This window comes from Hesperophylax consimilis, chromosome 27 (assembly GCF_061612785.1).
Source record: "Hesperophylax consimilis isolate HC1 chromosome 27, BYU_Hcon_1.0, whole genome shotgun sequence".
NCBI classification, from domain to species: Eukaryota; Metazoa; Arthropoda; class Insecta; order Trichoptera; family Limnephilidae; genus Hesperophylax; species Hesperophylax consimilis.
The window spans coordinates 21,905,754-21,927,685 of record NC_142862.1 but is presented as its reverse complement, the minus strand read 5'-3'; the positions used below and the strand labels follow the sequence as shown (position 1 = coordinate 21,927,685).

At 32.1% G+C, this 21,932-nt stretch overlaps 2 protein-coding genes across 3 annotated transcripts in view; one reads left to right on the top strand and one right to left on the bottom strand.

The window, feature by feature from the left end:
* The window catches only part of nau (myogenic-determination protein nautilus), a 48,245-nt gene extending 42,975 nt beyond the window's left edge, over positions 1-5,270 (bottom strand). For both annotated transcript variants that reach the window (XM_089648313.1, XM_089648314.1), the window contains exon 1: positions 3,434-5,270. In XM_089648313.1, the coding sequence (XP_089504439.1) occupies positions 3,434-4,642 (1,209 nt within the window). In that variant the 5' untranslated portion in view covers positions 4,643-5,270. The remainder of the gene's footprint in view (positions 1-3,433) is intronic.
* A 7,825-nt stretch (positions 5,271-13,095) lies between these two features.
* The window catches only part of LOC149410761 (43 kDa receptor-associated protein of the synapse), a 170,758-nt gene continuing 161,921 nt past the window's right edge, over positions 13,096-21,932 (top strand). Inside the window, exon 1 of the mRNA XM_089648335.1 lies at positions 13,096-13,436. The gene's annotated coding sequence lies outside the window, so the exon portion shown is untranslated. The remainder of the gene's footprint in view (positions 13,437-21,932) is intronic.

The window sequence follows — 21,932 nt, the reverse complement described above, 5'->3', positions numbered from 1 at the left end:
AATAGAGTATTGTAGGATAATTTAAGAGATTTTCAAGTGAAACTAGACGCAGTTTTTTTGTTGTTAGTGATTTCCCTTAAATATTGCTAATTTATTAAGAATTTCTCCAATTTATTGGTAATCTAGTTAAGAACGGGATTGCACGCCTTAACGAATTAATTAACGGGTTTCCTGATAAACTTTTAATAAATTACGAATATATTATCACTATGTCTGAACACGTGTTCATAAAAATTCGAATGTTTTCACATTTCCTCATGATAAATCAATGCAACCCTCTTAATTCGTTCGTTAAAGGCCTGCGATCCCGTTTAACCGAATTACCAATAATTTTACAAGATTCTTAATTAATTAGAAGTACTAACTTTTCTCGGTGTATTATTATTATTACAAGCGGAAAACTGGCGAATCTTTCAGTTGAAAAAAAATAATATAAAAATCGATTTGCTCAGATCGAAAATTTTCGTAGATTCACAAGTTTCCAGACACCGTGTACAGATACTTATTATGTTGTAAGGATGTCGTCAGAGCTGTGAACCGTGTATTTTGAACGTTTCAGATGAATGGTTGAGGAGAGGGAAAGTTGTCAGGTATTTAGTCTGGAAAACACAAGCCATGTTCAACTAATAGTCCGGTTCATCAATCAAAAGAATCTCTAGAAATATCTCTAAAAATATCTTCAGAAAGAAAAAATTCATTCTGCGGAATTTTGTACGCAAGGAAAGACGTAGGTACGTTACGATACGAATGTACCACCCCAGACAGGAGCACTCTTGTCCCGGTGAGACCAGTACACCAGGGGACCCTGATTTGTTAGAACTTGAAACACGTCTCTGAGGAGTGGAAGGAAGTTGAAGTTCAATCGACCGCTATACACGCCTACCTAATAAGCAAATATTCGAATTTAGGATGGGCAGGAATAAATGAATTGATTGAGCGTTGTTTTTTTTCTTATGCCTTCCTTTTTCTTGCCTCTTTTTGGCTCTTCTTAGCCTTTCACGGTTTTTCTTGACTGTTATTTGCTCGGCTTGATTTTTCTTGCATCTGCTCGCCTATTCTTGTCTTTTTTGTCTCTTTTTGTTTCTTCTTGGCTTTTGGTTGTTCTTGACTCTTCTTGGATATTCTCCCTACTCTCTTGTTTCTTCTTGTCCCTTTTTGATTTTTCTTGACTATTCTTGCTTCTTCTTGGTTTTTCTTGCTTTTTCTGGCTTCATCTCGCTTCTTCATTCTTCTTCGTGACTCTTCTTGGCTCTCCTAGTCTCTTACCACATCGTCTTGCGTCATCCTGCCCTCTCTTAAGGAAATACGTAGCTACGGTACATTTAAAATAAAAAAAAAAATATCCAGCGAAGCGATTGTTGGCATATTAAGCCAAGATGCAAAAATGTTTTGAGCGATTGTTTGTCATAATGTGCCATATTTATATAACCTAAAAATATGAGATAGACGGCGAAATCTGAGTGAATTCACTTGCCTTAAGCAGTTTTATATGTGTTTATAATAATATTTTGAGGAACGGTATTAATTAAATAATATGTTAAATATATACACATGACACCAATCGCTCGAGTGGAGAGAGTCTTGTCCATCATTGAAATTGGAGTGCTTCATTGTAGTTTAGGTAAAATAATAGGGCTTGAAAAATGACAAAATTCGCGCATTCGTGAAACTTTGGTCATGAATTTAGCTTGGCAGTATAAATGGCTATATGAATTTGCAGTTTCCGCCCAAAATAAAGTGCTGGAACACCCCTCCAGGGGTTCGCCCTTGTTATTTTTGGTACTATAATTCAACACACTCTTGAAAAGTGAAATAAAGTAATGAAAAGTGATTGTTATAATATGGTTTTGAATGTACCACTATTATTATAAGGTTCTAGGATGGTTCGTTCAATGATAATCCGAGATTGAACACTTAGTTTATTGGTACTCGGGTACAGAGATTATGGATGCGTGTTTACTAAATTGGAGCTGGGATGTGAGATCAAACTAATACGTGGGCTTTTATACTATTATAATATATCTGTCTCTCTCTACACTAACACCTGACTTTATTGTTCCACAGTGATGAACAAAAAACTAGGTTACCTTAGGTTAGGTTCGTAGGCCTTTTTTTTCATCGATTATAATAACTTTTAAAATGTGTGTTGAATTGCCACTGTCCTGAGTTAACGTGTAACAGTTATTTTCTGAAAAAAACTGTCTTATCTCATTTAATATTGATACTATCGACTTGGGAGTTGTCTCATTCGATTCGAAAACATAATACACGATACCTCACTCGACCTAGTTTGTAAATAATGTTTTTCAAAAATTCCCCTCCTCCCCCTCCTCTAGAGGGCTGTTCCATCACTTTTTTGCATGAAGCACTCTAATTTCCATGGTGGGCAAGGCTCCCATAATTGTTTAATATATTTTAATAAACGTAAATTTAATAAGCCGAACCTACGTAGTTCCTTGCATACTTAACTCCACAGAGTAAAGTTTCGATTTTTAATTTTTACGAAATGCATTTATTATTGATAAGATTTTTATGAATAATATATCGATATTTGTAGGCAGAGGTCTTTCTAAAGTCATGAACTGAATTCTGAAAACTCTCAATCAATATCAGTTCATGTGGTAGTCAATTCTATTTTGTCTTTAGTGTTATCTATTCCCCAGAGAAAAACAATCCCTAGGGTTGCCAGCCGACTTAATTAAGTACCTACCCAACTGACAACACGTGGCCGGGGAGAGTAGGTGCCCTGGCCGCCATCTTTTCTGTTCTTTTTTCCCGCCAAAGAAGGATTTGCCCACTTAATACCAGTGGGACGAGTAGGTACTTTAATGGTTTACGACTGATGTGAGGTGGTACCTCAGCTGTAGAGCTAGAAGATAATATAGCAATAGTTCCATCTTTCCGGAGCCAATCGATCTATGGTATCAACATTTTAGAGGTTTTTCGTCATTGAAGGAAATGAGGTAGAACGAGGGGAAGTTTCAGCATACCTACATCTAGTTACTAAATATAGATAAAGTCATCTCAAGCTACCTACGTTATGATTTTGAATTCTGTCTTTCTCTTGGATGATACTGAGTGCTGAGAGTATCTTTTACTGTAAAACGAGGTGCCACTATAAAAAATTAATTTAATTTAATTACAAGTTATTTAAAATCACCGGTCATTATTTTGCCTTGCCGGGGTTTGAACAACGCGATTTGACAATTACCACGGAGTTTGTCAAAATTAGTGGGAGAATTTTCTGGTTTCGTACCCACACCGATAACAACATATTTCAGAATCTTCTGAACGAAATGAAAATATTAAGCGTATGTAGGTACTGAATATGCTGAAAATATCTACTGACCAAACTGAAAACCTTTAAAATATGGGACGAATTGAACATACTGAAATATCATTTGTTTTATTTAACAAAATATGAGTATTGTACCTTTCTGAGTCTTCGTCTTTCCCTCAGCGTGGCTGCCTTTCTCCTGTCCACTGTAACGTTCTTCCTCTTGCAGGCCTTGCAAGCCCAAGCAAGGCACTTCCTAGTTCCGCCATGATGGGCGCTGAAGCAATGTGCCACTTGGGACTGTTCACCATCTTCCGCGATATCAAACGGTGCCAAAACATGGGGGATATGTTCTTCAGAACTCATGCTGCCATCTTCAAAATAGTCGAATTGTGATTCTGATTCATTATCAGGGAATCCTTCGTCTTCATCATTAATTTCTTTAGCTTTTTTGGTATCTATTTCAACTGTTGCTTTAGCTTTTGTAGTTTCTATTTTCGCACTGCTCAAATCTTTTGCTTCTTTCAAATCCATTTCAAAGTTTTTCTCATTATTGTTAGTTTCTTTTTTGGAGTTTTCTTTTTTCTTTTTACGCTTGTTACAATTATTGCTCTTACTATTTTTCTTAATTACGCCATCCGTATTATTTAATCTTTCAGATTTTAAATTACTTTTTTCTTTACTATCAACGCTTTTGCTGGTAATTTTTTCTTTCGTTGTGTCATTAATTGATTTAATTTTATCTGTTGCTTGTTTTTTTCTTCTTCTAACTGCAAACGATATAGATTTCTTGACATCGTCTGAATTCATTTTAACATTTTTGTCTTCAGTTTTAACTTCTTCTCGTTTCTTGATAGCTGTTCCAACATCTTTTTTAGAACTATGATTTCCATTATTAACCTGTCCATGTGTTTGGTCACTGTTCGTTTCCGCTGCATTAGGATCTTTACTATATCTCTGTCCATAATTAAAACCTCCATTGTTGTAGTAACCCCCATAAGCATTTTTGGCTTCTTTCATAAAGTGGCTTGTAGCATTTCTTTGGTGGGTGTTGAAATCGTAACAGCTGGTGTTACCAGAATACAGACCTTTGCTGTCATAACCTTCTCTATGGTTTGAATAAAATCCTTGATATCTACTATCACCTGCATTAGCTTTATTATACTGATTACCACTATTGTTAGGATACATTGGATGGTTTAAGTTGCTATTTTCATGAGGGTTACAATGCTGGTGATAGTCTTGATACGGAGAAACATAACATTGCCAATTTGTTTGAGTTTTCTTCATTTTGTCACCATCTTGTCTTTGGTATTCGGGTTGGGAGATATTTTGACGGTTAAAATCACAACTTAGTGATTCCATTTCAAAAAAATTAGAACTGTCATTCTACCCAAACATTAGACTTCTTGTTGAAGATGGCAAACTTACACTTTTTCATGACATTGTTTTGTTTTCTGAAAATAGTAACTTTTGTGAGAATGTTACTTAATCCAACACTGTAACTTTGTTTATGTTTTATTTAAAATAACGTATAAAATCGGTTTTCGAAGAACCGCACTATTTCAAGGCACACATAGACAATTTATTTAATTTAACTATACCTTTAACTTATTTACAAAGGTTGAGCCAAAACCGGTATGCATGCTGTCATAAAATAAAGTGTTGTACGTACAAGTTAGATACTTTTTTTCGATTTATTTTACTAACCCGTCGGCAACACTACTTGTGTAGAACTTTTCACACTTTATAAGATACAAATTTGAAACCGAACAAAAAATTTGTAATCTTTAAACACAGTATTTAAATCACTTGCATTTATTGCATAATTTTCTCCCTTTATTCTCGAACTATTTTAAAAAAAAATTACTGTGCATTAATTTTGACGGATTAAAATTTTGGCGAAATTTTTGATTTAAGAAAGTTATAAATTTATTTATTTATAATTTATTTAAAGGTTCGCGGTAGTTTTAGGGGTGGTCCACCGCGGTCCCCGGCCCAAATCACTATCAAGCTACTTCACAGACAGCATAAAGCGGTGTTCGCACGTACTAAAAACAGAAGGACTCTTGTGTGCAGGGATCCTAAACTATTTACTTATATATTTTTGCAAATACTTAATGCGTAAAACGTCAAATTGTAATATTGATCATTGAAGACAATATTAGCGTCTCACGAACGACAATTTGAAAGGGAAAAATCAGAAAAAAATTCGTTGGCATCTAAGAATTGAACCCAGGAGACCCAAGCCTTACCGTGGTTTTGCTCTACCACTGAGCTGATTTAATGATTGGATTATTTATATAGCGCCGTTTTCGTGAGAAAATCACCTCAAGGGCGCAAAAATTGACTCTATACCCTTCGGTCGAATTTGACTAATAATAATAATTGTATGATTTATATAGTTCTAGGATTCTATCTTATTTTATTATTTACAAACAGATTCAGAAAAAAACTGTTTATCATTTACCAACATATACAGAGAAACATACTTACCTGGGGTAGGTCACTTCAGTTAAACACACTTTAATAAAAAAAATTACGACTTTGCGCGCAGAGGATACTATAGTAAAAACACTGGACATTGATTTTATATGTGCTATTTTACCCTCCATTACGATTGATTTTATATTTGCTACTTTACCCTCCATTACGATTGATTTTACAATTGCTATTTTACCTTCCATTATTATTTTATTTTTTTTATATTATAGAAACAAACAGCACATGTTTTACAGAGTTGAAACAATATACAGGAATAAGATACTTCATGCTGTGTACCTATGATATGTTTCCTTGTAATGTCTGCTAAGTGGTATGTGTATTACCAGGTGACTTGTGTAGTTTATAGGTGTGTGTGTGACGTGTGTAATATATGTGTATAAATATTGAGTCAGCTACTACTGCTCGTCTTCGCTGCAAAGTTTCAAATGTACACTCAAAGTTATTGTTGAATCTGTAGGTAATATTTTTTTATAAATTTATTTTAGATATGTTCTATACTATCTATGTAAAGTTTATATTGTGGATTTCAAATAGGCGATGCATACTCCAGTGTACTTCTGACTAACGCGAAATATAACATTACAATTGTACGCGGATTACTGAATATTTTACTTACATGTAGCACGAAACCATGCACATTGAGTCAATCTGCTTATTAAATATAAGTTTGCTATCAAGGTAAACGCCGAGGTCTTTACATACCGTTTTGGAGATGACAGGTTCATTGTTGAGTGAATATGAGTACTTAATTACATGTTTATTTCTAGTGAATGTCATGGTGTGACATTTAGAAACGTTTATATCTCTAGACAGTTAACTTTGCAATTCTTGCAAAGCCTATCTAGGTTTTATCTAGGTTTTCTAAGTATTACATTCATTAGAAAATTAGTGGCAAAAGTAAAGTTGTTATTTCTTTTAAAAGGCTGGAGAATGGAGGACGCAAATATACATTTAACACAAATAAATCAAATAAAATTTTGATTAAAATTCTAGGTCGGGGACCGATGGTTGGGCGCTGGGTGTAATAATTTTACCGGGTGACAGGGGACATTAGGAGAGTGTAGACTTAATATAAAGCGAGAGACACGATATCTCTTCAATTTGGAAACATCTCCCTACACACTGTACAGGAACACTGTTATACTAAAAATATTAATAAATATCAGTGAGCATAAAACGTTTTAAAACTAGATAGTGAATAATACGGAGCCGTGTTGAAGCCGGTAGCTTATCAAAGTGAGCAACTAGTCTAAAAACAAAACAGGAGCATCAATTTGATACGGATTTATCATCTAGTTTGTTGGCGTACAAACTAGATGATATCAAAGATTTTATTTTATTTTGGTGAGGTGTTGAGTTCCTTTTGGTAATTTCTTGGCCTGCAATGTATTTTTATTGATTATCAGTCTTAATCGATAGTACGAGGGTATAAAAACGGTCCAGTAGAAAACGTTACTTATAATCACGCGCATGCGTATTGCATTGCATAGCGGACTGATTTTCGCTCCAAGCCCAGGAATAGGATCGTATTACGAACAATCTCGATTTGACAAATATAGTAAATGTAAAACATTTGTAAAATGTAAAAAAGCAGTAATACCCATTTGCAGCACTATCAGAGGGATATTTTAAATCAAAATATCGATTTACCAAAGCAAATATGGAACGCATTATCAAAATGGCCAAATTTCGAGGCAATTAAGAATAGATCGTGTCAATGACATTACAAATGTCATCTGAAGAACGTGAAGTTAGCAACAAAACGCGAAATGTGTTTTTGAGGTTTAGATGAAAGTGTTGCCAGTCTGAGAAAATCTTCCACGAATATTATTATGAGTAAAGATTATAATACGAGCAGTATAAGGCTATCTTCCTTGAATAGCTACACATAGTGCATTAGAGAATCTTTATAAATAAAACGTTATTTTTATTAACTGGCTTATTTATGACAGGGGCTCTTTAATTACTGCTTTCGATACACTGTTAAATTAATTAAATGAACGACATTTTTTTACCATTCAAATATTCATTCATTCATAATGTTATAATTTATATTCTAATTTTAAACATTATATTATTATTTTTTAATAATAAACTAATGTTTATAAGACAAGGTTTATTACGCATAGCACAAAGGATAACAAATTATTATAAGCAATAATTAGTCGCCTGAAATATCCATACAAATTTAAAATATCTCCACCGACGGGAAATGAACCCGCACCTTCTGATGTCCGGTCAGGTGCTCTGCACCACTGAGCTACGCCGGCTTATCCCCAAGACGCCAAATAATTCAATATGTATCATATAATAAGCAGTAATTGTTGATTGATGTGGTTCCATGATAACTCAACACAGTGACAATTCAACACACTTTTAAAAAGTGATATAAAGTCATTAGAAACGATGAAAATAAAAATAATTTTAACCTAACCTAACCTACTTAACCCAGTTAATAAAGTTTTGGTTTCATCACTTTCCATGACTTTATTTAACTTTTTAAAGATGTGATGAATTATCATTGTGATGATTTATCCGGTCACCGATTGATGTATAAGTCATAATTCATTTTTACTCGTGCATTTATTTTTACTCGGGAGATATTTTCAATTTGTATGGAGATTTCAGGCGACTAATTATTGGTTATAATAATTTATAAAAAAAAACGATCCGAAAAAAAAAACAATTTTTTATGTAAATGTTGTAGTCACCCGGTACTCATATAAATATCGCGGTGTTTAGTCGGATAAATTTACTAACTGCTCACATGATGTTATGTTGTGTGCATATATATATACGTAAGAGTGCGGCTCGGGACACCCTGTAGCTAGCCTACTCCATACTGCGGACATGCGACAGTTCTGTAGTTTGAAGTAGCGAGCTTCTTAATATATCCTAGGATTATGATAAAGCAGGGAACCTCAATACGGCGGACGCGTTACTGTGAAATTATTTATTTTTTATCAATATATTCAATTTTTGTTTTGAAAATTTGATCACCTAGAAATATTATAGATTACTAGTTGTCGTGTTTCCGGCGTTTATGGGGGTTATCCTTAGGAGGTAGACATACACCATAGGAAACTTTGTAGGCCTTTTTAAGATATACAATTCCGTAGTACATTAATTTGATATATCTCATAAGGTTTAGCCAGCGTTAACAATGTAAGCGCCCGAAAATATTTTTTTTTGACTCGATTATAAAACATCGACTTTTTTATACTTTTTATAAATATAATTTGTATTCATTTTACATAAAAACCTTCCAGAAAAAAATCTCTATATTATTGTGAAAACTCTATCAAAGTGCGTTGGGTAGTTTAGAAGAACTAAGCGCACATACAGATAGACGTGAATAGCGATACTGAAAGTACTAGACACTCTTGAAAATCTTTGGAGGGGACCCCACCACTCTTCCAACGGCGTTATAAGGAAACATATGGTTTCCTCCTTTACCGCACATGTCAATAGTTTTTTTTTTATTGTTGTTGAACGAAGTTATATTTATTTTAAAAGACTCTAAACCCTCAAAAAGGGTAAGTGAGTAGTATGCAGGTACTTACACTAAAATAATCGAAGAAAATAAAAGTTTAAACAACATCCCATCGAAGAATTCAACTGAAATATATAACATATGTCTTTCAAAATTTGGAACAATTTTATCGATGGCCCATTCCTCTTGGGATGCTATGATTTATATGAACCAGACCACTACAGCCGAAGTCGATACCATGACTTATTCAGAGTACCAAATGGCAAAACCAACGCCCTGGCAAAGCATAGCATGACGAGGAGAGTGGTGCTGTTGAACGAACTACCAAAGAATTTGGATGTAAATGACTGTTCTCTAAATGACCTAAAACAATTATTGAAGAGATCACTTACCTAAATGCTGATATGATGTAAAATTGTACAGTAACTGGAATGAATGTTCTGTTGTACAATAATAAAAAGAGAATACAAAAATATATGTGTAAGTAACAATAAACGTTAAATAAAAGCCACAGCCCTTCATAAAAGTCTTCTGGGTATATCACTCTTGCACAAGATACAAATGTACTGTATATATTTTTAATGAATTAATTGTGAAATAACTAAAGTTATGTGATAATGTGTTATGTTCTGGGATTTGAACCCGCAACCTCCGGATTAGTAGTCATAGATTGTACCCACTTCATGGTACATATTTATTAGGTTTCTGTAATATTTTAGGTTACATGTTTAACTAATATTATTTTACATTCATAAAATTATGTTTTTTGCATAATTTTCGATAGCTTACTATATATATTCTGTTGCCGGGCGTAAAACAAATAAAATAAAATATTATCAGGATTGTGATTTTTTAAAGCAATCATGTAAAACTATCGGATATTTCAACAATAGTCAAAATCTTAATTTGTTTATAAATTTACTGGGCCACGATCGCAGGGTTGGCGACAAATGCCAACCCAGCGAATGCACTACTTTGATGTGCAAGCAGAAGCCAGAGATTTGAGATCAGAATGTGGATGGTTCTCAGTTCCCGGAGCGAGGCGATTTATTCTCGCATCAAACAGAAGGCTAATTTGTTGAAACGCCGAGGACAAACTGAATCATATTTCTTTCATATAATTCCAAACATATTTTATATTTATTTTTATTATTATTAAAAGGGTATTGTAAAATTATATACCTATTCATTTCAGTATCCAGGATAGGTATAAGGTTTTGGAAATAATTTCATAACGATAGCCTATTTATATAGAATAAAGAAAATCCTATATATATATACCTATTTCTATACGGAGACATATCGAAAATCACAGATTCCTAAAAATGGCGTTTGATTTTTATTCTATACCAATTTCTATATGAAGACATCTCGAAAACCACAAATTCCTAAAAACCTATTTCTATACGGAGACATCTCAAAAATCATAGACACTATAATAATAATAATAATATTTGGATGATTTGTATAGTGCCGTTTTTGTGCAAGGACGCTGTACAAATAAATAATACATTTCTACAATAATCTATGTTATTACTAACTATATATGGAGATAATATATAGTACCTACCATACTTACCTGGTAGGTCACTCAAGATTAACACTTAATTAACATTAACTAATTGTTTATTAGTGAAATTTAGATACAGGATTTAGGACTTAATTGAAAATTGGATATAATTGGACTTTCTCTCATATATTTAATTTAAGGGAATGCTACAGCTCAAAAAGGTAAGTTTATATTATAGATAACGTTTCACAGATCGTATCATAGATTCCTTAAATAGGTGTTTGATTTTAATTCCATACCCATTTCTATAAGGAGACATATCAAAAATCACATATTCCTAAAACAGGCGTTTGATTTTTATTCTATACTTATTTTTGAAAGGATACATATCAAAAATCACATACTCTTAAAACAGGCATTTGATTTTCATTCTATACCTATTTCTATGAGGAGACATCAAAAATCACAGATTAGTTAAATAGGCGTTTGATTTTTATTCTATACTTATTTCTATGAGGAGAAATCACAGATTCTTAAATGAAACGTATGATTTTTTCATAAAATTTTATCGCAATACAAATAGCTTTCGTGAATAAATAAACCAATTTTTACGAAAGAATTTTAGAAATTTCACAATTTTATTTAAATGCATTCATTGCGTATTTGCGATGCTCTTATACATTGTGTCCGGGGGAAAAGTGCACTAACTTCGAGGGATGATTCTACATGATTTTATAAGTAGAAAAGACAAATAACTTTTTTCAGTTACAAACTTTGTTCGGAATTCCAACGTTTTAAGGTAGTTTTAGGTTAAAATGTTGAATATTCTTATATGGAAAAATATTAGAACGTGGGAAAAAAAAGTTGGAATTTCGAAAAAATTTTTTATCTTCTTTACTTCGACCATCATGTAGAATCGTCTCCCGAAGTTACTGCACTTTACCCCCGGATATCCTGTATTGTATAAGTTGAACCATTTTGTATTGTTTAATACAAAATGGTTCGACTTATTTCCAGAAATGTTTGTTTATGTACATTATAATACACTTCCCTACCAAACTAGACAATATTCGTGTCTCAGGAGCAGATTGCACCACTACGTCAAAATCGGCATTTTTGTGTAGTATAGTATAGTAATTAGGCCATCGATAATATTTTAATTTGATTTATTTATTTATTAATTTTGAATCATTGAAAAGATATATATTTTTTATTTAATATTCTCTTTATTATTGAATGCGAGAAAGTTAGTGCAATTCCATACATGCCGTAGAAAGTAATACATGTTTGTCTTTATCAATAACCTATAAAAAGGAATAAAAAGAACCCGTAAAAAACATTGAGTTGTTTATCTTTAAAACATCTTTAAAAAATTGGTTTGACTGAATTTACCCTACTTGCCTAGGACCGATATTCATTTCATATATTAACTCTGTTAAGGTCATCCGATATCAGAGAAATGTGTATATGTCCGCGTGATTGTCACCAAAAGTGGATAGAATGCATTGTCATCGATAACGAGTCTATCTGCCGAGTTAATGCTTCAAAGATTTGCATTAATTCTCATTCCGAAAATATAATTTAAAAAGAGCGTAGTGTCGAGAAAATAGTAAATAAACAAATTAAAATATATAATAATTTTTTGATCTCTAATTCATTCATTGGTCCGTCAGATTAAAGATTGAAGATCTTTCTACGATGTTCTTCGATGCACAATCACGAAGTCAGATTGAATTCTATTATATTCCTGCCTGCCACCCTTGTTCTAATTATAGCTGTTAATCCAGGAACTCGCCCTTCAGTAACATAGAGGAGGCACTAAAAAAATTCAGCACATTTTCAGTATGAAGCAATCATATTTTTTATGAAGTAATTCGTACACAAGATTTGTATATTTTTTTATTTATGATAATATTTATTTTTATAAATACACCCTCTCTCGACATTTTCCAGAAACTTATCCAATCTCCAAACCCCAAAATCTCCTTTACTTAAGCTTATAAATTTTCTCGCCTAAGGCGCTCAAATCGCTTTAAATTCACGACACGAATTTTCCACAAATAATCACAACACACCCCCAAAACCCGAGTTCACCCGATCAGCCACGGAAAAACCCGAACGCTTACGGAAACAGTCGAAGCCAAGGGGATGGTCTGCTCGTACGGTCCCTGATTTCGGATGCTGTAGAGAGAGCGTCGCCATTTTAAAAACGTGACAGCTAAAAACGCGGCAAAGAGCAAAAATGTCAAAACCCTGCTAAAATTTTACATTCTATTTTGAGTTTTAACTCAGTCATTTCTACACAGAATCTTTCGATATTCATGTCATTTTGTAGCTCTGGATCACAGCAAAATGTCGGAGTGTCATGCTTATAGCTAAGGTTTATCTAGCAGGCTAAATATGTGAAAATAGTATAACCGTGTTCGCAATTTAGGTTAAACCTGGTTCGAGGTTCCGTGGCTGGTTGCAGCAAATGTAGGGCAGTGGAAACTGCTGTTTTTGAACAGTTTTCGGTGGAAAATCAATCATTTGTTTGTGTTTCGACTGAAATAGCGACAGTTATAGACCAGGCACGTTTTCTTGGACGTTTTAAGTGATAATTTCAAGTGAAAAGCTGATTGGGAATGAGGACACTTGGCTCCTTTATGTAGGTAAGTGTGCCGAACCGATATCTTGTTATATTATTATTATAATTATGAGGTCAGCAATTTTCTGATCTCATAAATGAAATGTAATATCATAAATTATATTTTATTACATATGATAAGGCCGAATATTTCATATTTGATTATTTATTGGGATTATTATGAACATGAAGAAAATTATCATATGTCGCTGTTGTATACACACACGTTTCTTATTATCTATAAAAATGTGTGAGAATTAACAAAAAAACTTTATAAACAATAAGTATTATGTTGTATGATGTAGACAGACATAATGTAGAACTAGGTTTTAAATTCTACCTCAATGTATATAGAGCAATAAGTGTGTGCCAAGACAATGTGGCGTTCTATTCTCTCTTCTTATCAGCGCGGGAAAATGACGCCATTTTTAGTTACTTACAAAATATAGTTGTTATAACTTAAAGTTGTTATAACTTATAGTTGTTATAACTTACAGTTGTTATAATTTATAGTTTTCTAATATAATAGTGGTTATTACTTACAGTGGTTATAAATTATCAATTATCCTGTTAGTTATAACTTAAAGTTGAATTATTTTTAGAGATTTTTTCTGATTTTTGATATCAGGGACGTTTTGGGATACATAAAACGATCAAGTGAAACAAATAATTGAGGTGGGTCATGTCAAGAGTCGGAATAACAAACGATTATTTATATTTAAGATGATATTATATTTAGGATCTTGACATAAACATTAATTCTCCTAGCTCCAAAATTAAAAAAAATCGATGGGCAATTCAATTATAAACACGTTTGCGTATTAATTTTTTTTGTTACAATATACCAGAAAGAATCGGAAATAAAAATAAAAATTTAAAAGATTTTTAATTTCATTTTAAAAAGCACACTACAAATATCAAGGGAATAATATAAAAAATCATAAATAAACAAATTAAAAAAAATAATAACACACCCCCAATTCTAACAATCCCGGTTTAATTTTTATGGGATAAATCTTATACGCGGTGTCCGGAAACTAGTTTTACAAGTGTTGTAGTCGATTTTGAAGTATAATTTTTTTTTATTTAAGCTTACAAGTAATACGAGTCCAGGGTTGAAAATTTTTAGTTCAAATTTGAAAATATTGGTTGCTACGTCGCTCCAAAACTTTAAGTTACAATTGCTCTTAACAAGCGGATTGTAATCATTGCACAGGCGTCAGGTAGGTATGCTGTTCTTATTCTACCAGTATTACAATGGAAGGTGCTTCGATGAACTAGCGTCGTCATCCCATCGGCACCGGTGCATAATTCGGAAACACACCAAACGCGCGCCCAACATATGTACACTGTTGACATTTGTCAAATGAGTTATACGAAGGAGGAAACACAGAGGCCGGCAAATCATTCCACAGCTGAGCCGTTGAACTCAATAACGAGTCGTAGAAGCGATCCGTTCTCATGTGACAAATGTCAAGGTCTTAAGGTCAAAGGTCTTTGCAAGACCCATTTTCACTACTTTCTCTCCTCAAATAGACCCCCCATACAGCTTCCCCATAGATAACATAGGCCCTGATAGAAATTATTTTCTTCAGGGCCTCCTGTGTGTAGTTAGTGTAAAAAAATTATCATAAACATAATTTTTTTTTAATTAATACGCTGAATATTCACCAGTTTACGCTAGTACCACCAGTTACCGGATACAGTGTTTATAAATGTCATATATTTATAAATTGTTATACATTTTATAATACGTTCTGGAATGCATTGTAACGTGTTTATTTTTTGTAAATGGTGTAACATTTTTTTAAATAAATTAGTAGTTTGTATTATCATGTATGAATGAGCTCTGAAAACAATAAAATGATAGTGTAGAGATAATAAGGTACGTTTAGATGTTTTTTACACCTAGAACGGATGTACTGGGAAAGGAGTGAAAGGATAATATGGCAAGTGGATGGGAAAATAAGTTGAGGAACTGACAGCAAACATGGCATAGTCAAATTAATCAAAATCTTGAGTAGGGTTTCGTCAAGAGTCGGAATAACAAATACGGTTGAATACGAATTTGCAAAGAACAATTTTAGGAGACTGACGATGGTTTGGACAATAAAAGTTGATAGACGGATAAAGGAGTGTCATAAGATTATGTTACGCGTAATTAGATGATTGAAGAAATTATGGATATACCTGGAAAACATGGCTAAACAAGTATGTGCAACTTGATTCAGGTCATGTTATGAGTTTGTAAATCAAATATTATTGGATACGAAATAACGATGGTTTGGAAATCGATGGATGGTGCAAAAATATTATGTAACTCGAAAAATTAGGTGAAAACCGCATAAGAGTCCCAACTGCTCACAATCATCTGAAACGCGTGAAACTATGGCATCCCTTATTGGGGTATGTTGTAGTAAAGGAGTGGGGAGCAGAAAGATATTTAAATCTGTTCACCAAACACGGCTAAAGTCATTACAAGCAACGTTTATATTCTGAAAGGTGGTCTTTCATCAGGGCGCCACTGAAAGTATCTACGCCGAGAAAAATGAGTATTGCTCATTTATTAAGAATCTCTACAAATTAATGGTAATCCGGTTAAAAAAGAGAGTTACGAACACGTGTTATATGACATCGTGATAATGTATTGGAAATTTACTAAAATTTTATCAGGAAACCTGTTAATTCATTCGTCGATGGCCTGCAATCCCGGTTTTAACCGGATTAATAAAATTTGAAGAGATTCTTAAGAAATTAACAATACTCATTTTTCCGTGTATCACTCTGAAACGTGCCGAAAATATACTACAGATTTCTTATTTTTAATTATTAAATTGTTAAATAAGCCAAATCTATTTATAATTGCTGGGTTTTGAACCCGGGACCGCCGGATCCGTAGCTGAGAGTCGTAACCACTCACCAACGGAGCCTTAAAAATCTTTTTTTCGATTAACAATTTGTCAATTATTCCAAAAATTTAAGACATCGAAACTAAACTAAAGCAATCAACGTCGCGTACCGCCAATCTAAGAACTTTTTAATTGAGAACTTAAAACTAGTGACTTAGAAAGTATTACTTATGACTTATAAGTTATGAATAATGACAAGAACTTACAATACGAATATTAAAACTAATAACCAATTAGTTAAGTTCGTTGCTTGATTCGTTTTATGACTGAGAACTTTAGATAAGTAACTAATTTACGGTTAATGTTAGGGTAGACATATTACCTAAAGATTTTATTATTTGTAAATCACTTTTATTGGTACGCAGTTCTGAATTTTAACTGATCTAAAAGGCGAAGCTTAATGTTACATCACTATTTTGATTAATCTTTATAACAAATGGGTGTACATTATGAAAACCAAAAAATATGCTTTAGTTAAATTGAAAGTTTTCCTATCGCTTCGCTTGAGCAGAAATCAAATAAAAAAATAAATTACTCAATAAAAAATATAAATGCAAACTACTACAAAAAATATTTTTTCAATAGAAGAGTATGAACGCATAAAGGAAACAACTTTTTAAAAATACAGTTTTATAGCTAAGATTATCTGTGACAGTTTCACTTGATTAACTTTTTGGCTTTCTTATAAAATTATTTACAAAATAAATAAAAACCAGTTTTGTGCTTGAAATCGAGAGATTCTAGACTCCGTTTGTCAAGCGATTTTAAAGCCTATTACCTACAATATAAGGTATACAAAGAATATACACATTTTTGGCTTGTAGCTTCCTCTTAAAAAGAACGGCTACAAGCCAAGGAACATTTTTTTTTATACAAAACATAAATTTGGATTTGATACCAAAATACTTGAGAAAACTGCATAAATTATTTTTTTCAGCAAAAGGTGTGGTTTATTTATATGTGTTTTAAATTATTTAATATCGGGCAAAGCCGGGTATAGCTCGTAAAACCAAATATCATATTTCTAAATGCCGGAAAAAAATATTAACCCCGTTGATATTTCCCAACCTAATCTAATGACCATTTATCTGAACAAATACATCGATCAATCAAACCAAAACATTTCCTTCAGGATATATTGTGGCGTCTTTATTTCTCCCTTATTTGATATTATATTTTGTTGGTAGATTGTTTACTCAGACAAAGTATGAAAAGAGATCAATCAAAAAATAATTAGGATTTTGCTTTCTGAAAATAGGTATAATATACCATTGTTCCGTTGGAAAGAGCTTTGTTTCTAAGACATTCCAGTATCCACACGGCGAGAACTTTCTCATATTTTAGAGAAATGGTAAATATTTCCTGTTTAATTGATTCACTTCGATTTTGTTTTCGTGAATGCAAATTTGGATGTGGAAATTAACCCACTTCCTGACATCCGATAGAGCTGAAACTCGGCAGATAGTCTCGTTTTTTATAACAATTCTATCAAACATACATTGTATCGCTAATTTATTAAGAATCTATCATTGAAGAAGAAGATACTACTAACAAATCGAAACGTAACATGAAACATAAAAAGATCTATCGAACCCAGGTTATCTTTTCTTAAGAGGAAGCTACAAGCTAAAATGTATATAGTCTTGGTATACATTATATCGTAGGTAATAGGCATTAAAATCGCTTGACAAGCGGAGTCTAAAAACGTTCGATTTCAAGCAAAAAAACTGGTTTTTATTTATTTTGTAAATAATTTTATAAGAAAGCAAAAAAGTTAACCAATCAAACTGTTACAGATAATCTTAGCTATAAAACTGTATTTTTTTAAATTGTTTCCTTTACGCGTTCATACATTTCTATTTAAAAAATATTTTTTTTAGTAGTTTACGTTTATATTTTTTACCGAGTAATTTGTTTTATTTTTTTTTATTTGTATTCTGCTCAAGCGAAGCGATAGGAAAACCTTCAATTTATCTAAAGCATATTTTTTGGTTTTCATAATGTATACCAATTCGTTATAAAGTTTAATCAAAATAGTGATTTGGCATTAAGCTTCGCCTTAACAGGCGTCTTAAACTACTCGACCATTGGGACCTATTTATTAAACGTCACAATTGTCGATTTTTTTTAATTCAGAATTAATAATATCATCTTTCCACTAATTTTCCCATATTTTTGTCATCTACCTTTTTAAATGGAAACAAAGTTTAAAATGAAAATGGTTTGTGACCTAGATAGTGTCTCCGATAAACATTTCCGATTTTCACTTAAATTGGATTCCTTGACTTTTTAAAAGTCTAAATATTCAGGAAAAACTTTATCTTTTTGACTAATTTTGATTGTTATATCAATCAATGTAATAGATCATTGAAGAAGAAGTTGATACTAATACATCTAAACGATACATGAATTATAAAAATAAAAAAAGAATCTACGAATCTTTTCAAATTATTCATAATCCAGTTAAAAAAGGGATTACAGGCCTTAACGAATGAATTAATATATTTCTTACTAAACTTTTTTTTAAATAATGAATATATTATCATGATGTAGGAACACGTGTTCATGAAAATAAATATTTATTACCAATAATTTGAAAAGATTCGCGATACTAATTGTTCACACGCATTTCTCTGAAATGATATTACGGCAGTAAATATACGAAATAAATCTCGGTCCTGTCCGATAGGCATCGATTCGGCTATATATTTTCAAAAGTAATAAATTTACTAAATAGTATAAAATAAAGTCGCCATTCGTGTCTGTTCGTTTGTGCGCTTAGTTCTTCTAAACTACGTAACGGATTTTGATATAGTTTTCAATATAACTTAGAGATTTTTTTCAGGAATGTTTATATATATAATACATGTAATTTATATTTATAGAAAGTAGAGAAAAGTCGCTGTTTTATAATCAAGTCGTAAAATAAATATTTTCGGTCGATTACATTACTAAAGCTGTCTAAACCTTATGAGATACATCCAAATAATTTACTACGGAATTGTATATTTTAAAAAAGGTAACCGGATAAATCATCACAATGATAATTCATCACATCTTTAAAAAGTTATATAAAGTCATGGAAAGTGATAAAACAAAAACTTTATTAACTGGGTTATGTAGGTTAGGTTAAGTTAGGTTAGGTTAAACTTTTTTTTTCATCGTTTCTAATGACTTTATATCACTTTTTAAAAGTGTGTTGAATTGTCACTGTGTTGAGTTATCATGGAACCCCTAAAAAGGCCGACAGATGATAATAATTGATTTAATGCACTTTAATTTTTTCTTATTGACAGGTAAGTTTAATTATTTATTTGCTAGTTGAGAGCAGCTCGGTGCATTGTGCTACCTAGCCAGGACGTACCCATTGATAGACATAAAGGAAATTTACGACGTATGCATTTCATTTGCAAATTATTATGTTCTCATATGCACTTACCGCAGAGAGGAGCTTCAAAGCTTGCCACACCCAAGTCCCGACTCTGCATTATGAAATATTTTGTGCACATTACATGCATCTAACAATGCAATAAGTTTTAACCCCACGGTATAATTTGTTCGCTTCTAGGAACAGCTCATATAGGTCTTGTAGAAATCATTGTTACTGTACGGGTGTTGGAAATAGAAAAATCACCATCCTAGGTAATTAATTGGGTAATTTCCCAACAATCGACCCACACTAACATCAAACTTATTTACAATTATAAGACATTCACAACCACAATTTATTTATTTATTCAAAAAAACAGTTTTTAACATAAAAAACATACTCTGCACATCTCATTAGGGCATTCGTGTATCAAGATGTGCAGCTTTACGATTATATCATTTAAAAAATACATATATGTAAACTTAATATAATAATAACATAACATTTAAACCTAAAAAAGAAAATTTTATGACACGGCCGTTTCGAGACCGGTAGACAAAAATAAACAAAATTTTAGTAACAAATGTACGGAAAATATCAACAAAAGAAGCATTGGTAAGTAAGTTGGCAACAATAATATTCTTCTGTTAACTAAAGTACAAGGTACCTGTGCTGGCTTATCAGACACAAGCATAGGGTAACCATACTAACAATTACAACATGGATAGTATGAATAATAAATTATAAGAAAAAATGGAATAACTAAATAAAAATAGGTAAATAATAACCGATAGGTAAGTAAATAATATTAAAAATAATATAATAAAAAGTAAGTAAGTAAATAAATTATATTGATAATAATAAAAGTAAATAATAATACGAGAATTAAGTAAAAAGTAATAAGTAATAGTAAGTAAGTAAGTAATAACTCGGAATAACAATAAAATCCGCATTATTCTAATACACACTACGAAATATGGAATAGAATCTCTTCTATAACTATATTGCCTACACACTCTATAACTCTCTTCCAGATATGTATGAAAACAGCCAGTATAATCCTAAAATTCAAAGTAAGGCTTTAAAAGAATATTTTTTTAAAACATACAAAAACTTTGTTTTGTTTCTTTCTCTCTACTTTTCTATCCCTTGTATTTGTAATCGAGCATAATCTATTTTTACCAATGTATTAGAGGGTAAGTACCTTCTTCTAAATTCCTACCTTGGCTCTATGATTACGTGTATATCCTTGTATGTTTCCTTTTTTTTTTCTTCTTATTTGTTCTACTTAACCTCCCTTCTTCTATTTGTGTACTGTATTGTATGTAAAACTTATAATTATGATATTTTTGTACTGTTTTGTATGTAAAACTTAAATTTTGATATCAAAATACCAGTGTAAAATTGTACCTTAATAGGTATTATTAAGGTACGTATTACCACCCACGTATTGTTAGTTATCGGAATTGCTCCACGTTCACAAAAAAACACCACGCTTTATATTCAAATCTAGAAGTTAGTTCCAATCTCTCCTGTAACAGTACCTTCCCCACAATATCTCCAAATTAAACAGGATATAGGGTAAGTTAGAAAAAAACATATATTTTCAATTTTCGTCCATCTCTTGGGCCGGCTCTTAACCAATTTTAAAGTTTTTTTGGTTTGAATGAGGATTATTTAACTTTCCTCTCCAGGGGCTGGCGCTCAAACTATAATATCTTTTTAGATAAAGAAATAAATAAAATAGTTTGACGGAGGGTTGAATTTTCCTCCCTAGGGACTGAATTCAACATTGCTAACAACTAAGCCAAATCCTAATGGATAGTACCGATATTTATTATTTTTTTAACTGCTGTAAAATTTTAAACATAAAGTCATCCAATTTCAGAGAAATGCTCGTGTGTGTGAATTTAAAATCAACAAAATGTATTGTCATCGACAACGAGTCTATATTCCGAGTTTCAGCTCAATCGGATGTCGGGAAGTGGTTTGATTTCCATTCCCAAGATTCTATTTAATTATTTCATTAATTTATTTATTCAATCACGAAAACAAAATCGAAATTCAAAAAGATCTATTTGAAAATAAGCACGCGGGTATATGAATCGAAGGCAACATAGAAATACGTAGAAATGATCAAGTTCTAAAATAACTGAAAGTTTCCGCAAGAAGCAGAACACAAATTAGTACATCTCTTTGTATTTTCTTCATAAGCTTTCTTACGATGATTGTAAGCTGTACC